Below are 17,259 nucleotides of genomic sequence, written 5' to 3' on the forward strand. Positions count from 1 at the left end.
AACTTAATCCTAAATGAGGGTTAAATTCACCATCTTGTTAAAAGATTCAAATTTTATTGTTGTAGATAATAAAAAAAATTCATATACACTTTACATTAGATAATTATACTAAAAAGATAAATCTACTTTACATTAGATAATAACATATAAGATAATTATGAATACTTTACATTCGATAATTATACTAAAAAAGATAAATCCACCAAAACAGAATTACACATGTGAAATAACAAAATACGATAATTATGAATTATAATTATGCATAATCCAAAGAACAAGAACAATTACTCAATAAGTTAACATGATATACGCACAAAGCCACAAACAATACCCACTCTCTCCTTCTCTCCTACACCACACGCGTATATAATCAGAGAAAGTTCTGATCGTGTCCCCTCTTCTCCTCTACAAATCTCTCGATCTCCATACCGGAACCCCCTTCTCTCTGTTATATCTAACCAACCTCCACGCACGTTTATCGATTTCCCTCAACACCATCTTCATCCAACTTCAACAAATTCAAGGTTTTCTTCAACTTGGTTCTTCCTTATTCACATTTCCCAGCTCAAATCAACTCCCAACTCCCCCTTTTCCCAGTTTCATTTGTTTCTTGATTCCTGTACAAGTAAAAACTTTCCTTCTTTCTACTGTCGGTTTTGCAGGATGTCTTGGGCATCGGATTTCTTGTTCCAAGAACGTGGTTTCGTATTACGGGGAATTCTATTGTGATTGGTCAAATTAGAAATTAGGGTTTTGTTACAAAATTGAAGTAGAGATAGAGTTGATTTGGGCTTTGTTTGATCTTGAATGGGGAATAAGTTGGGTAGGAGGAGACAGCTAGTGGACGAGAAGTATACAAGACCTCAAGGGCTTTATCAACACAAGGATGTAGATCACAAGAAGCTTCGTAAGCTTATACTTGATTCCAAGCTCGCTCCTTGCTATCCCGGAGATGATGACTGCAGTTGCGATCTTGAAGAATGCCCGATTTGTTTCTTGGTATGTGCTATTGATTTTTACAGGTGTATTTCTTCAATTTCGTCTTTCTGATACGTTTATTTCCATTTCTGAACCATTTTTCAGTATTATCCAAGTCTAAATAGATCGCGATGTTGCACAAAAGGCATCTGTACAGGTAAATATCATGTAATTGTATCATTCAAAGCTACGCTCTTTGAAAACAATACGATTATATCGTTAACATTTTTGTTATTCAATCAGAATGTTTCCTACAGATGAAGACCCCAAATTCTACACGCCCTACGCAGTATCCTTATTCGATGTTTAATTATCATTATTGTTTTCTTCTTATTGTTCCAAATTATATATATATTTGTTGTTTTCAATTCTTAACAATACCAAGATGCCCCTTTTGTAAAACGTTAAACTATGCTGTGGAGTATAGAGGGGTGAAGACTAAAGAGGAAAAAGGGCAAGAACAAATTGTAAGCACTAGGCTTAGTTAACCATCATTCTATTGGTTATCTTTTATTGCTCAATTTTATATTTTTTTTGTATTTTTATATTGTGTTATAGGAAGAACAAAGGGTGATAGAAGCAAAAATAAGAATGAGACAACAAGAAATTCAAGATGAAGAGGAAAGAATGCTAAAAAGACAAGAGAGAAGCTCTTCAAGCAGGATAATTGATTCAAATGAGGCTGAATATTTCTCTAGAGCAGGTTTGTAAACATAAGGGTAGAAATATATTCATTTGTTTTTACTTTTTACACATAATCACAATGTAATTACAATTTTTTTTAACAATAATATTAATTGCAATGTATTTACATCTTTTATACTGATATTAGCATTATTTAACCCTTGATAGCAACTTACTTACATTTTCATTATGCAAAAAAAGAAGCTTATGTTTTTTATCCACAATAGCAATACACTTATCTGTATTTATTAATTTATTTATTTATTGATTGATAATAGTAATATATTACAAATAAAGGAAATTGCCTATATTGGTAGCAAAATGCAAGTATGTTGCTAGTATTTGTTACATATTGATATTACAACAAATTACATGAATGGTCCCTATGGTTTAGGGTAATTTGCGCATTTGGTCCCTAACTTATTTTTAACTCGGAAGGTCCCTACTTATCTAAACAGACTATTTTGCCACTAATTTTTTAATTTATTTAAATAAACACACCCCAACCCCACCCCCTCACCTTACGTTACCTATCCCACCATTTTCCCTAATTAATTAATAGTCTTTTTAGGTAAGATAGGGACCAAACGCGTAACAAAAACAAACACTAGAGACCAAGCGCGTAAAAAAAACAAACATTACGGACCTTCCGAGTTAAAAAAATAAGTTAAGGACAAAGCGCGTAAATTATCCCAAACCATAGGGACCATTCGTGTAATTTACTCTTGATATTATTAGTAAAAAAGGTGAATATGTTGATACCATGAGCTATTAAATGAAAGTATGTTGCTATTATGGGTTACATATTGCTAGTATCATAAAAATGTAACTATCAAGGGTCAAAAATGTAAATATGTTTCTGTTATGGAAAAAAAAAATTGAAGTGTATTGCTTCTATTGGTAAAATAAAATAAAGTACATTGCTATTCTCAGCAATTTGCCTTTGGTAAAATGTTTCGTTATTCTACTTTGTTTCTCATCTCTTTTTCAACTTTATCTTTTATGGTTTATTTTTCTTTATTTCTAGTGGTATAATTTATAATTAGTTTTTTTTTTTTTTTTTTTTTTTTAAATATATGCAGCAACGTCTTCTTCAGAAGGCGAGGAAATTGTTTCTGCTCCGAATTCAGGTGTAACAATAATTAGACATCCTCAACGCCCTAGGGACAACAGGTATCCAATTATCTTATATATTTTCAAATATTACAACATTTTATAAATATTGTTTTTTTTTTTAGGATGAAAAACATTCTAAATGACACTATATGATATTTAAAAATATAACGCTAATTAAAAAAAATACATGACAAAAAATTATATAAATGCAGAGATGACGAGTTTGACCTTGACCCCGAGAACATAATGCTAATGGAAGCCATCTGGTTGTCATTTCAGGTACAATTATATAAAAAAAAAATTATTTTAATATAAATATAGAATAAATTACACGAATGGTCCCTATGGTTTAGGGTAATTTGCGTGTTTGGTCCTTAACTTATTTTTTTAATTCGGAAGGTCCTGACTATTTGTTTTTGTTATGCGATCGGTTCCTGTCTTACCTAAAAATACTATTTTGCCATTGATTTTTTAAATTTATTTAAATAAACACACCTCCAACCCACCCCGTCATTTTACCTTACCTACCCCACCATTTTTTCTTATTTAAATAATAGTATTTTTAGGTATGACCGGGACCAAGCGCGTAACAAAAACAAAAAGTAGGGACCTTCCGAGTTAAAAAAATAAGTTTGGGACCAAACGTGCAAATTACCTTAAACCATAGGGACCATTCGTGTAATTTACTCTTTTTTTATCAATTCATATTAAATTCTTGAGTAAATTACTGAAATCGTCCCTATGGTTTGGTCAAAATTGTACGTTTGGTCCGTAACTTTTTTTTGCACTCCGATCGTTCCTGTGGTTTGATTTTGTTGCGTTTTTCGTCCCTTACATACATAAAGCTAGGGACCAAAATTGCAATTTTGACCAAATCATAGGGACGAAAAACGCCATAAAATCAAACCATAGGGACGATTCGAGTTCAAAAAAAAAAAGTTAGGGATCAAACGTACAATTTTGACCAAACCATAGGAACAATTTCAGTAATTTACTTCAAATTCTTTTATTATTCATAGGAGGATGGAAAAACCCAACGCCAGAATCCAAATTACGGTGACGCAGCACAATTAGCAAAATACGCAACAGAAGTTCGTGTTCTCGCGTCCATGGCCCCACAAGCTGAGTCATCATCATTATCATCCACATCCTCATCCTCATCCTCATCGCCTTCCGGTGGTCTAGCGTGCGCCATAGCCGCCCTCGCCGAACGCCAACAAATGAGTGGGGAATCTTCCACCAATTACAACAACTACAATGGCAACATGTCATCAACATACAACATCATGCATCCCGAATCCACCTCTCTCAATACTCATCTTCAAGATGGAGGATGGGGAAACAACAACAATATTGAAACTTCATATGGGTATGATGATGATAATAATAATGAGTATGGGGGACATGATGAGATGGGTGGTGGTGGTGGAGGTGGTGGAAGTATAGTTCCTGAGAGCTTTGAGGAGCAGATGATGTTGGCAATGGCGGTTTCACTGGCGGAAGCTCGAGCTAGGAGTAGTAGTGCACCGGAGGTTGCGTGGATTTAGTGGAATGTTTGTTGGTGGTGTATACAGTGTGTAAAATTGGGGAAAAAATTTGAGTGTAGATTTGTGGGTAGAGGTTTGAGATTTGAATCATGGAAGTAGAAGGATAGAGACAGGAAGACATATAGGTCACTTTCCCCCCTCCCTTTGTATTGAAATTTGAGAGTTTGTATGATTGGTTGTTGTTGGGAGGATTTGGAATTGGGTTTGAAAAGTGAAGTTGATCATCATCTTTGGAACCTTGAAGAAATGTGCAATTTACCATTGAATTTTTAATCTTGTTGGTGGTTTAAAAACCCCAAAAACGTCCATTGGATTGACGACATCTTAAACCGAATATTCCTTTAAAAAAAAAACAAAACAAACCATTTCCAAAGTACCTCACAAAGCAAGATAGAAACCCTAGAAAAGCTATAAAAATCCACCAAAAGTTGGATTAGGCATCCTAGTGTGTAGAGAAAATAATGACAATTTTTTGATTTTTGGACATTTGTACTTGGGCTCGATTGATGTATGGTTCCATTTCTGTTAAGTAGAAGAACATCTTTTAAGGTTGTTATCTTTGTGTGAAGGATTTGTCTCTAGAGACCTTTATTGTGCAATCTCTTAAAAAAAGCCATTGTAAGTTTTATAATGTTGCACATGAGTTGAAAGCTCACATCTTCTATTATTTTTCTTTTGCTTATGATGTTTGGAGATTTCGTTTTTCTCTTGGTTTCAACAAATCAAAACAAAAGATGCTTGGTGCGATAATCTTTTTGGTGCTTTGGCTTATTTGGAACTCTTAGAAGTCGCTTATTTTTCAGGGGAAAACATCCTCAACACCTAAGATCATCGATGATATCCATATTTTGTCTTTCCTTTGGATAAAAAAAAATAGATAATGACTTCAGAGAGTAATCAACTATACCTCTTGTACATATTTGATCGCTTAACTTTCTTCGCCAATGACAAGTCCATCCATTGGAACAAGTAACTTTATCATGCATGCATTAGTTTAGGAGCCACTACTTAATTAGAATAAGTCTCCACCATGTTATTCGGTTCCTATTTTCGTGGTAGCATGAAAGCTTTCTTTTCATTATTTAGAATGTAATTTGCATTGAAGGATATATATCAAAAACTTCTCCAAAATTCTCTTATCTGTGCTTAATCTTTTGTGGAGATTGACCCTCTCGAATAAGGTCGTATCATTTGCCAAGCAGCGACGGGTGCGCCGTTGTTGTTGTTGTTTTAGTGATTTTCAGTAGGTGTTTGAGATTTCATTGTCTCTTGATTTAAACAAATCGAAACAAAAAATGCTTGGTTCGTTAAGTTGTTTTAGTGATTTTAAGTTTGATTCGAAGTATTATACCTCTCTATCGACCTATTTTTAACATACCATTGGAGATGCTATTAGAAGCTACAATAAATAAGAGAAGTTTGTAGATTGAAATGAAATCAATAATGCAAATCAATTTTAAATATAGTGGTAATCCGCAAGTAATAATATTCCAATGGGTAATGTCAATTAGGGATGAACTTCAAACCCATAAACTGGGTCTGGATCTTGAACCGAAATTGGTGTATGTTAAAATAGTCAGTATCACTTTAAGTCAAATGGGTATCAGATATAGTGAGTCCAAATTTAGTGGGTATGTCAAAAATGGATAAAGGAAACCGACCCGGTAGTTTAAATGCCTCAAATAAAAACACATCCATATGACTTGGACTCTCGGTGGGTTGAAATTAAAAAAAAAAACATCCTCACGTCGTAGTCTCCTACACCGGGAATCAAAATAATAAAAAATTGAAGTACCCCCTTAATACAAAAATACCAAAATAATGTGATAATTCAAATTAAAATAAATATATAAATATATGGTCTATATATATTATTATAATTATGATTAAGAAATTAATTAGGAGTAAATAGAGAAATTATGGAATTTTAATTTCAAAACCTATCACTTTGATTAGAGTCATAAATTTGAAATTTTGGGTTAATTAGAAAGGTTATAAACATGAACATTATAAAAGGCACGAGAATTAAATTGGAATGCCCATAAAAATTGTAAGAAAGGTTGGAGAAACAAAATAGAAATTGGGGTTTGAAGTTCGTGAAGGTTTTCGGAGCTATTTTAGAAATTAAGGTATGTATTTTCGATTTAAGCTTGATGAAGTTGCTTGAGTAGGTTTATAGAATTTGACTATGTATTTTGGTTCAATCCTATGTCTCTTTTCGGCTAGGAAATAATCGAATTTGATGAAAAACAAATGTTATGTTTTTGGTAAAAGAAAATGATGAATTTAAACTAGCTTTATAATAAATTATTCAAGATTTAGTATACAAATATGTTAGAATGAAATAGAGATGATTAATGGTGGTTTTATAAAATTTATTTGACAACAATTTTTAAGTTTTACTGTGAAAAATTACCGAAAACGTTTTCCTGTTAGGGTAGAGAAGAAAATAATTTGGAATTTTCTATTGAAACGGTTTTCTTGATGTTTCATTTGATCAAAATGATATTTCCGTAAATGGTTCCACTATTGTTGAAAAGTTTGCGTTTTTTAGTTTTCACAAATAGATAACAAATGAGTTACTTGTATATAATAACAAAAGATATAAAAATAACCCATTTAGTTTTTATAATTTGGTAGTTTTCAATTTCCTACACCGTCACATAAATAGTCATTATTTTAAATTTGCTACTTTATATTGATGTTAATATTACTTGGTGTTATTATTCAAACAAACTCTTCATTTTAAGGTTTAGTTATTTTGACATTTGAGTATTAAATCTTTTAGGGATAAAACCTCATTAAATGGAAACGACGACATGAAAGAAAAAAAAGATAATAATATATTTATTAAAATTGTTACGAACATTTTAATTAACATGATGAAATAATGATTGGTTGGCCAATGGAGACATATATGTGATGGAAACGAAACGATCACGTATGATTCTTTTCTAGGACGATTGCTTTAGAAAATTTGTTTGTGGAATATAGGGTGCAGATTATCGGTTGCAAGGTGAGTATTTTCGTGTTCCGTGGTTGCTCGCACATAAATGTTTATCATATGGTTTATATGAGGTTTTTCAATTATTTATTCACAATATATTTTATGATACGTATGGTTGTGTGCAAATGTTATTTTGAATTGTTTATCTATTGTCGTTTTTTGGATGACATGTTTAGCGGGAACGGGTGGGTGTTTAATCCCCGTGAGCATTACGGATGTGTGTGATTGGCGGGGATGAGAATTGAGAATCATACCCATTTCCTTAGATATTTAAAATACTTGAGTACAATAGATGATGGGTTGTCTCTAGGAGAAGAGAAATGAACATTTGGTTCTTTCACTGGATAATTAATCATTCCCCAAAATTAGATCATCGGGTGATATGTTTGTAGTATGATTTATTGGAGATATATAATAAAACCTTTTGTTTTTTTAAGTGATGGACATATATGTGCAACACGAACTCACTAGGCTCTAGGGGTACCCTTTTAGAAACTTTAAATGTGCGTAAGGCAGGAAACTATTTAACAAGTGGCAATAAGAAGGCTAGGAAGAAGGATTGATCAACAAGACGACAAAGGAGTTCTGCAAAGACGTAACACCCGAGGCTCTTCGGTTAAAGACTATATTAATTTTATTTTCTTCTGCTGTAGTTTTAAGCCAATAGTGTTAGAATCGATCTTGGGAGATGGTTGAATAGTTATATTTTGATATTTATTATCTTGAAAATTGGGGTGTTACAAGTTGGTATCATAGTGATGTTTAAGCATATTAAGTTTTTGCATAACACTTAAGCTTAAACGGAAGGAACGAGAGGTAATTAAACGACTAAATTAGACCACATCTCGCTTGTAGGTATCATGTCTTCAAGGAGATCTGGAAGGTTTTCTAGGGTTACTAGGAAGAAGAACACATCCCAATTGGAGCTTATGTTAGAGCGCGTAGAGATGTACCGAAAATTTTGCTGATCCCTAATGCGAGTCGTGGACGTGGCCAAGGAAGAGGAGGAGGCAGGGGTAGAAGAAGAGGGAGAGGAGCTGTAACAACACCGATAACTTCACCTTCTGGCCAGGGCAGCTCCAGCTCCTACCGCGGTCGAGGTCGAGGTCGCGGAAGGGGTCGTACGACCAACATGATCACTAGAAAAGAGTTGGTTGATGAGATTGCTCGGGCGATACACACCACCTTGCCAAATGTAGTTGCTCAGGAACGAGATGCAATAATGAGTGAGTACCAGGGTAACTTGGACGGAGGTGAAGAAGACTACGAGTATAGTACACCAAATATAAATCTTGACCCAATCATTGCACAACCCTCAATACCGGAGTCATCACTGTCAACCGTATATAAATGTCTTAAATAAGGGCACTCTCCACCCTACGGCTCAGGGCATCAGCTACAACATTAGCTTTGCCCGGGTGGTACAGGATCTTACAATCGTAATCCTTTACCACGTCCAACCATCTCCTATTGTAACATCCCAAAAATTATGGGCCAAAAATTTAATTTTTAATTAAGTGATTTGGAAAACATTTGTAACGAAATATCATTCGACCTTATCATTTAATAAAACACGCCTCGCGTTTGTAAACCAGAACGTAAATCATAATAATATCAGAGTATAAATCCCAAAATGTCTCATAGTGCGGATAAACAAGAGCATGTGTGTGATATGCCGCTACCGCGTCAACTCCTTCCCCTTGGCTGAAGAGGTACCTGAAAAAAAAAACTAAAAACCGTAAGCACGAAGCTTAGTGAGTTCCCCCATCGTACCGCATACCAAATAACCACATAACATACAAATATTATCAAGCATATCTGGGTGCTCGAACTACCCCTTCGGTCCTCTCGACCGGATACTGACTAGTATATATGGGTGCTGGTCTCCCCTTCGGTCCTCTCGATCGGATACTGACTGGCATATCTGGGTGCTGGTCTCCCCTTTGGTCCTTTCGACCGGATACCAACTAGCATATCTGGGTGCTGGTCTCCCCTTCGGTCCTTTCGACCGGATACTGACTAGCATATCTGGGTGCTGGTCTCCCCTTCGGTCCTTTCGACCGGATGCTGGGGACTATTTCGCCCCTACCACTACCACCTAACACGTATCACATAATCTATTTAGCATGGCTGGGCATGACTGCCCCTTCGGCCCTATCGACCGGTAACCTGGGGACTATCTCCCCTACTATCACTAGCACATAACATCATATCATACAAACACATAAACATAACACAGGTAGTAGCAACCCTAGATGAATATCACAGAGACAATCATCTAATCATACAATACCTACTAGTGGGCCGACATTATGGCCTTAGACCCACTGCTACTAAAAGGTAACTCACCTTGAAGTAGCTACTGAAAATCTACTTGCTGAGCGCTTGACTGCTGAACCGGAACTTCCCGACTACAATTTCCATAAACACTAAGTCAAATACTGATAACTAATCTTAGGGTAAAGTCAACTTCCTAGCCAAAGTCAACTTCCTGATTGACTGGACTTGCCGAGTTGGCTCGCCAACTCGCCGAGTCCCTTCCATCTGTTCTAGTTTTATACCCGTTTCTACTCCTCGAGCTTAGTGAAGACTCGGCGCATTCTTCTTCGATGCACACATACTGAGTCCAAGTTCATCCAACTCACCGAGTTGAAGAACAACTCGTCGAGTCTAAGGCAATCTTCATTGGACTCGCCGAGTTGCTCATCCAACTCGCCGAGTTCATGGTTATCTTCATAGGACTCGCCGAGTCCAACGTTCTACTTGCTGAGTTCATTCAGTCCTTTTTCCATACAGACCTAATTTGAGCCATGCAGCGGCTCCAAACCACAGATCTAGGCTTCTAGGGCATGCTTATCACGTAAAGTTGCAAATTTTACGTGCATGCATAACTTTAGTGGATTCAAATGTCCAAACTAAGTTCTTAATGGGGTTCTAAGCTCAAGAGGGACCTTAATCACAAATATGACTGAAACTTAACACTTCTAGAAGGTAATGAGAGTCCAGATCTGAAGTATAACCCAACCATAAGGTTTCTCTACAAAGGATTTGGGGTTTTAGGGCTTAAAAGCAACAATTTAGGGACAACCAAGATCTAATAGATCAATAATCAAGATGGAAACTTTATTACCAGAATGGATGACCACAAACGAATGCGTTCTGGATCTAAGTCCCCTTCCTTGACCTATTCAACCTCTCCCTTCTTCCACTTGCTCCAATGGGCACCAAAAGTCCCTTCACAAGGCAACAATCACTCAAACTTACCAATTGAGGATAGGGTTTCGATAAGGAATGCTCTGAGGGTGATGGAGGTTGAGATGGGGCTATAAGGACGTTTAAATATGGTGCAAACCCTAAGGATTAGGGTTTCCTCCTGACTGGCCTACTCGCCGAGTCCAGGCGTGGACTCGTCGAGTAGATCACTTAAAGCCCGCATCCAACTCGACATCTACTCGGCGAGTTAGGGCTACAAGTCACCGAGTAGCTCTTCCAAAAAGAAACATTTAATCAAAATAAATACATACCAGGAATGGGGCGTTACACCTATGACACATATTCAGGTTAGGCTGATCCATCAAATACTTCAAGCTCTTGTGGTCTGTGTATATGGTACATCGAACCCCATACAGATAGTGATGCCAGATCTTTAGGGCAAACACCACTGCCCCCAACTCCAAATCGTGGGTGGGATACCTCGTCTCATGAGGCTTCACCTGCCTCGATGCATATGCTATCACAAGCCCCCTCTGAATAAGTACTGCACCCAACCCCGATATCGATGCGTCGCAATACACCATAAAATCCTCCATCCCTGCCGGGAGGGCTAACACCGGAGCCTCGCATAGTCTCTGGCGAAGTGTCTCAAACGAGGTCTGCTGCTCCGGACCCCACGAAAAAGCAACACCCTTCCGAGTCAACCTGGTGAGATGCACAATGATCTTGGATAAATCCTTGATAAATCTCCGATAGTAGCCGGCCAATCCTAGAAAACTCCAGATCTCGGTGGGTGATCTCGACACCTCCCACCTCATAACCGCCTCAATCTTGGCCGGATCGAGCAAAATCCCATTCTGGTTGACGAGATGCCCTAAGAACTGGACCTCCCGTAACCAGAACTCGCACTTGGAGAATTTGGCATAAAGCCTCTCCGACCTCAATACCCTGAGAATCTCTCTCAGATGCTCCTCATGCTGCTCTCTAGATCTCGAATACACCATAATATCATCAATGAACATGATCACCGAGCGATCCAACATCGGCCTGCACACCCGGTTCATGAGATCCATGAACGTCGTCGGTGCATTGGTGAGCCCGAAAGGCATTACCACGAACTCGTAATTCCCATAACGAGTTCTAAACGCCGTCTTCTGGATATCTTCATCCCGCACTCTCATCTGATGATACCCAGACCTCAAGTCAATCTTGGAGAACCAAGACGCCCCCTACAACTGATCGAACAGGTCGTTGATCCTCGGTAATAGGTAACGGTTCTTGACCGTCAACTTGTTCAACTCCCGGTAATCAATGCACATCCGGTGTGAACCATCCTTTTTCTTGACAAAAAGGATCGGCGCTCCCTAAGGGGAACTACTCGGTCTAATAAACACCTTCCCCAGCACCTCCTGAAGCTGCGAGGATAACTCCTGCATCTCTGGCGGTGTAAGGCGGTAAGGCGCCTTGGCGATAGGCGCTGCCCCCGAAACCAAATCGATGCGGAACTCTACCTGCCTCTCGGGAGGCATACCCGACAACTCCTCGGGAAAAACATCTGGGAATTCGCGCACTATCGGAACATCATCAATTGAGCTTGTCCTCCCAACGGCCTCTCGTGTGTCCATCACATAGGCTACAAACCTGCTACAGCCCTGCTGTAAGCTCTGTCTCGCTCTGACAGCCGAACAAAACTCCGACCCACATCGGGTACCCTCGCTGTACACCGTAAGTACTCCCCCACTAGGGTCTCGTATCGTCACCAACTGTCGCTCGCAATCTATGACTGCCCCAAATCGGCTCAACCAATCCATGCCCACTATAACACACAATCCCCCATTGCAATCGGGACCAGATCTATCAGGAAATCAACACTGAAGATCTTGAGTACACATCCTCGAATCACATCCGTAGCATACACCGCTCGCTTGTCAGCTATAGAAACTCGTAGAGGTCGAATCAACGCCTCCCTCTGGATAGTGATGTGCTCACTAAACGCTAAAGACAAAAATGACCGACTCGCACACGAGTCAAATAACACCAAAGCAGGTACAAAATTCACAAGAAAAGTACCTACACATATCATAAAATAAGCATCGCATCAAAATTAAGCATAAATAAATGTAAGAATACGTACCAGCCACGACATTGGGAACTGCACGGGCCTACTCTGCTATCAACTGGAAAGCTCTTCCGTGAGCTTTCGGTGCCTCGGCCTTCACTGGCCATCCCTCAGTAACTCGCGCAGACCCCTGCGCTGACCCCTGTAGCAGTTGTGGACACTCAGCCTTCCAATTGTCTGTCTGGTTGCAATGAAAGCAAACCATAAATACCTTGGGGCAATCTTTGGCTATATGCCCCTCCTTGCCACATTTGTAGCAAACACCTGATCGACAAACCCCATCATGTCCCTTGCCACACTTCCCGCAAGTGCGGACCTTTTGGCCTCCAGATCTCGAATCGGCGGGCTTTGCCCGCTTGGCTGTCGGCTGAGACTGTGCCGGCTGCCGATCCTTCCCCTAAGACTCGACCTCCTCCCTGGCTTGAGTCTCCTACTTAATCTCCTTCTTCCGAGCATTTTCCTGGAGCTCATAAAATGTACGGTAAGTTGAGTTCGACACGAACTCCCGAAAATCCCTCCTCAAAACGCCCAAATACCGGCTCATGCATGCCTGCTCGGTAGACACCTGCTCAGGGCAGACCATCGCCCTCTCATGAAACTTCCTAGTAACCACAGTAACAAAATCAGTACCCTGCTTAAGGGTGAAAAAATCCTGGGCCAATCTTTCCCTCTCCATTGGGGGAACATACTCATCTCTAAACATGGTGGTGAACCTCTCCAGGTCACCTCTGAAAGATCTGCAAGAGTGATGTTCGCCGTCACGAACTTCCACCAATCCTTCGCTCCCAAGTGGAGATGGTTCAGCACGAACCATACCTTCAGATACTCCGGACATGAACACGTGTAGAAGCATCCCTCGATATCAAAAATCCGTCTCATTGCAACGATCGGATCCTGCGTCCCGTCAAACTTTGGTGGCTTCGTGTTGCTGAACTCCCGAAACACCAACGAGTCAACTCCCTGAGGCCTGACAGCAACCACAACTACACTAGCTGCAGCAGCCACTGCCTCAGTCATCGTTGTGTACCGCTCATCGAAAGTCTCAATCAATGTGGTCTTGATAAACCCAAACATCTCCAAAATCTCAGCTCAAATCGCTGCTGGCACCTCATCGTGGATCATCTGACGAAGCTCCTCGTCACTCAGGCCGCTCGTCTCAGGTCTGTGGCATATCCCAACTATGATGTCTTTGAAATACAACATAAAAATATCAGAGACCCGCTCGAGCATATTCACACTCGATAACTCAACCCTCCTTGTCCCATAGTACCCAAATGATTCTTACTTGGGCTGCACACTGATCCGCTGTCTTCAGTAGTACGGGCCCTATACTACCATTTACACCGTATCGGTATTCACCCCAAGTCCTCCTCCTTAGATCCCAGATCACAAGTACTCTACTTCTTGCTAGCATAGGCTACCTTTCGGTAAACCTTTCGTAGCCCCTCACTGCTACCTACTCACTCGCAAGCATCTCATAGCAGTAGAAATCTTCCTAGGCTAAGGCATCACAAATCAGACCACTCTAGTCGTAATATGAATACCTAGCCTACTTAGCATAACATATCATAACACATAATATCTCATAACAAATAATGTAAGGGTATTTTTGGGAAATCACCGTTCGGGTGCTGGCTGATCGTACACACTGCTCTGTTCTGCCTTTCTCAAAATGTTTTTACTCTCTTAGAAAAATTGTTCATTTTATGAAAAACTTTCTCAAATCCTCAGTTTGAGTTCAGATACACCTGAAGATGCACCCGGATCCCTCAAACCAAGACTTTGATACCAACTTGTAACGACGTGAATTTTCAAAAAAAAAAAAAAAAATCATTTTTAATTGATAGTTTTAATCATCAAAAACAATATCAAACATAATGTATCCAATGTTATCATAACAAATCAACTCCCAGAATCTCAAACATAATCTCTATAAGTGTGTACGGATCATGCTGGCGCCTTCCCGTGATCCTCGCTAGTACCTGAAACATATAACACAACAACTGTAAGCATAAATGCTTAGTGAGTTCCCCAAAATACCACATACAACACATACGCCTTTCCAGGCCATAACTCTGTGGGATCTTCCGATCCAAGTGTCTCAGGGGACTTTCGTACCGAATCCCGGTAGACCTTCCGGTCCTACCCGTATCGACCTTCCGGTCCGTAACCTTCTGACCTTCCGGTCCATATCATCTTGACCTTCCGGTCCTTATCATACATAACATACATACCATATACATATCACATAACCATATATAGCACATACATCTCATAGCATACAAGATCTTCCGGTCACACATAGGTACCCTTCCAGGTACAATATAGTGAGAAGACTCACCTCAATGAAGTTGGATAAACTCTTGTGCTCAATGTCCCGACCTACCTCCTCCTATCATTCAAATAACATTCTCGATCGATATTCTCTCATAGTCTCATCTATAAAGATTGGGTAAAGGCCATTCTACCCCTTCTTGAATTCTCCTGAATCAGTCTTGACCAGAACCCTAAGGTCAATGATAGTCAACGATCAAACTTTGACCTAACTCGTCGAGTGTACATGGTCGACTCAGCGAGTCCATGCGGGTCCTCTGAATCCTTCTAGCCTCTCTTGGATTGTCAAGTCATCCTTCCACTCGACGGGTTCCACCTGTCACGAATCGCGGGGCAACCCCGAATCAACTCGTCGAGTCCACTTATGAACTCGGTGAGTTGCTTCCATGTTCATACTCAATGATCTTCTAAGTTCAAATCCTCTTCTATAATCTATAGATCCGACCTTCCCAAACATGATTATCACGTAAAGGTTGAATCTTGGTACACATGCAACCCACCCAAAGCTTCTTTGGGTGAAATAACCTCTAAAATGGCCTTCTAGGCTAATAACTCAAAAGGTATGGCACAAAGCAGAGTGGTAAGGACTCTTTGGACCTCTTAAGGTCCAGATCTATGAACCATTTTGCCTTGGGACCTCACATACTCCAGATTCAAACTAAAAGAGGCATAAAGAAAACCCTAGATTCCACTAGAATCATTATAAACACAAGAATAACACAGATTGTTACCTCAAACAGCTTCCTCTGATTAAATAAGAGTGGATCGAAGCTCCTCAACCCGCTTAGCTTGTTCTAACACCTTCCTTCTTGCTAAAACACACAAGAAAGGGTGAACAATGGATCTCCTCTCACTCTCTCAAGGCTCAAAGATGCCATGGTGCTCTCTAGGAAGAAGGTAGTCGCTACTAAGGGTCATAAGGTCCTTTAAATAGGGTACAAGTCTGAGGATTTAGGGTTTCAACTCACAACACGGACTCATCGAGTCCAACCCTTCCAACTCGTCGAGTCCATTCATTAATTCGATCAATAGATCCTAATCCTACTCGTCGAGTCTAAGCGCCAACTCGTCGAGTCTCTCTCTCAAACCCAAAAATAATTAACAACATAATATACCTGGGAATCCATATGTTATAGAGGATGTAGTGTGCCAGACTTCCACGGGGTGAAGGACCCCATTGTTGCCAGGAGGTGGATTGCAGACATCGAGTTGGCATAGTTGACGAGCTTCTGCCCTAAGGGTTCGAAGGTTCGGTATGCTGCAGGTTGTTTGAGAGACCGAGCTCGGGATTGGTGGGAGGTGGTCAGTGATTCATTGGGAACCCCAATTATTAAGGCTATGACTTGGTCAGATTTTGTGACTAGGTTTAGGGCTGAGTTCATACCCCCTGTGGAGATTTAGTAGCTAGCCAAGGAGTTTCCTGACATGAGATAGACGACTAAGTCAGTGGTGGAGATTATCGCCAATTTTAGGGAGATAGCCTTATTGGTGCGTCAGTACGCATGAGATGAAGAGATACGAAAGACCTGATACTATGACATGTTGAGAGTTGAGATCAGGAAATATGTCAGCTACTCAGCATGCCCAACCTTGGAGGACATGATAGCCAGGGCGAGAGAGAGATGGATATTGATATAGAGCACATCCGGAAGAGGACGACAGAGGTTGGTCAGGTTACTAGGGTTTTGGGGAAGAAACCCAAGGGATCCGACACTAGGTCGAAGGGCCAGCAGAGCACGAGTCGCTATGGGAAATGTGGAAAGACTCATGAGGGAGTTTGTAGAATGCGATCATCGGGTTGCTATAAGTGTGGCAAGCTTGTGCACTTTGGTAGGGATTGTACTGCCCCTACCCCTACCCTCCAGATTTCAGACCAAATTTGCTTTCATTGCAATCAAAAGGGCTATAAAAAAGCCAACTACCCTCGACTAACATCAGGAGTGCCAGTGGCAGCACCAGCTCCATCGACCATGCAGATCACAAATGTCTGATAGTGCAAGATAGAGGCTCCAGTGGTGAGGAGCCGAGCTTTCTAGCTGACTGCTGAAGAGGCGCGCGCTGCATCGGATGTGGTGACGAGTACGTTTTCTTCTCCCTAACTTTTATTACATGTCGGTTATGATATTTATGTGCTATGTTTATGTGTTTATTTAGGATCGTTCCATGTGAATGACATCCTAGTACAGGTGTTATTTGATTCGGGGGATGCCTGATCATTTGTCTCTCTTGCTCTTAGCAAGAGGTTTTCTGAGTCTTCGAGC

The 17,259-nt window shown here is 39.9% G+C and overlaps 1 protein-coding gene across 1 annotated transcript; it reads left to right on the plus strand.

Moving 5' to 3' along the window:
• Positions 1-345: 345 nt before the first annotated feature.
• Positions 346-4,572, plus strand: LOC145004774 (RING/U-box superfamily protein). Its single transcript, XM_078963761.1, has 9 exons — positions 346-524; positions 663-999; positions 1,084-1,135; positions 1,222-1,267; positions 1,364-1,445; positions 1,537-1,681; positions 2,745-2,835; positions 2,991-3,057; positions 3,798-4,572. Exons 2-9 carry the CDS (start codon positions 808-810, stop codon positions 4,323-4,325), a joined length of 1,203 nt encoding a protein of 400 aa, XP_078819887.1. The 5' UTR covers positions 346-524; positions 663-807; the 3' UTR covers positions 4,326-4,572.
• The last annotated feature ends 12,687 nt before the right edge of the window (positions 4,573-17,259 follow it).

The sequence above is a fragment of the Lactuca saligna genome, chromosome 7 (genome assembly GCF_052625555.1).
Source record: "Lactuca saligna cultivar CGN05327 chromosome 7, ASM5262555v1, whole genome shotgun sequence".
Taxonomy (NCBI): domain Eukaryota; kingdom Viridiplantae; phylum Streptophyta; class Magnoliopsida; order Asterales; family Asteraceae; genus Lactuca; species Lactuca saligna.

What these genes read in the sequence shown, in the direction of transcription:
- LOC145004774 (XM_078963761.1), top strand. Translation starts at nt 808, where the DNA reads ATGGGGAATAAGTTGGGTAGGAGGAGACAGCTAGTGGACGAGAAGTAT. An exon ending in AAAAAGGGCAAGAACAAATT is followed by an intron (nt 1,446 to 1,536) that starts GTAAGCACTAGG and finishes ATTGTGTTATAG; the next exon opens with GAAGAACAAAGGGTGATAGA. An exon ending in TGAATATTTCTCTAGAGCAG is followed by an intron (nt 1,682 to 2,744) that starts GTTTGTAAACAT and finishes AAATATATGCAG; the next exon opens with CAACGTCTTCTTCAGAAGGC.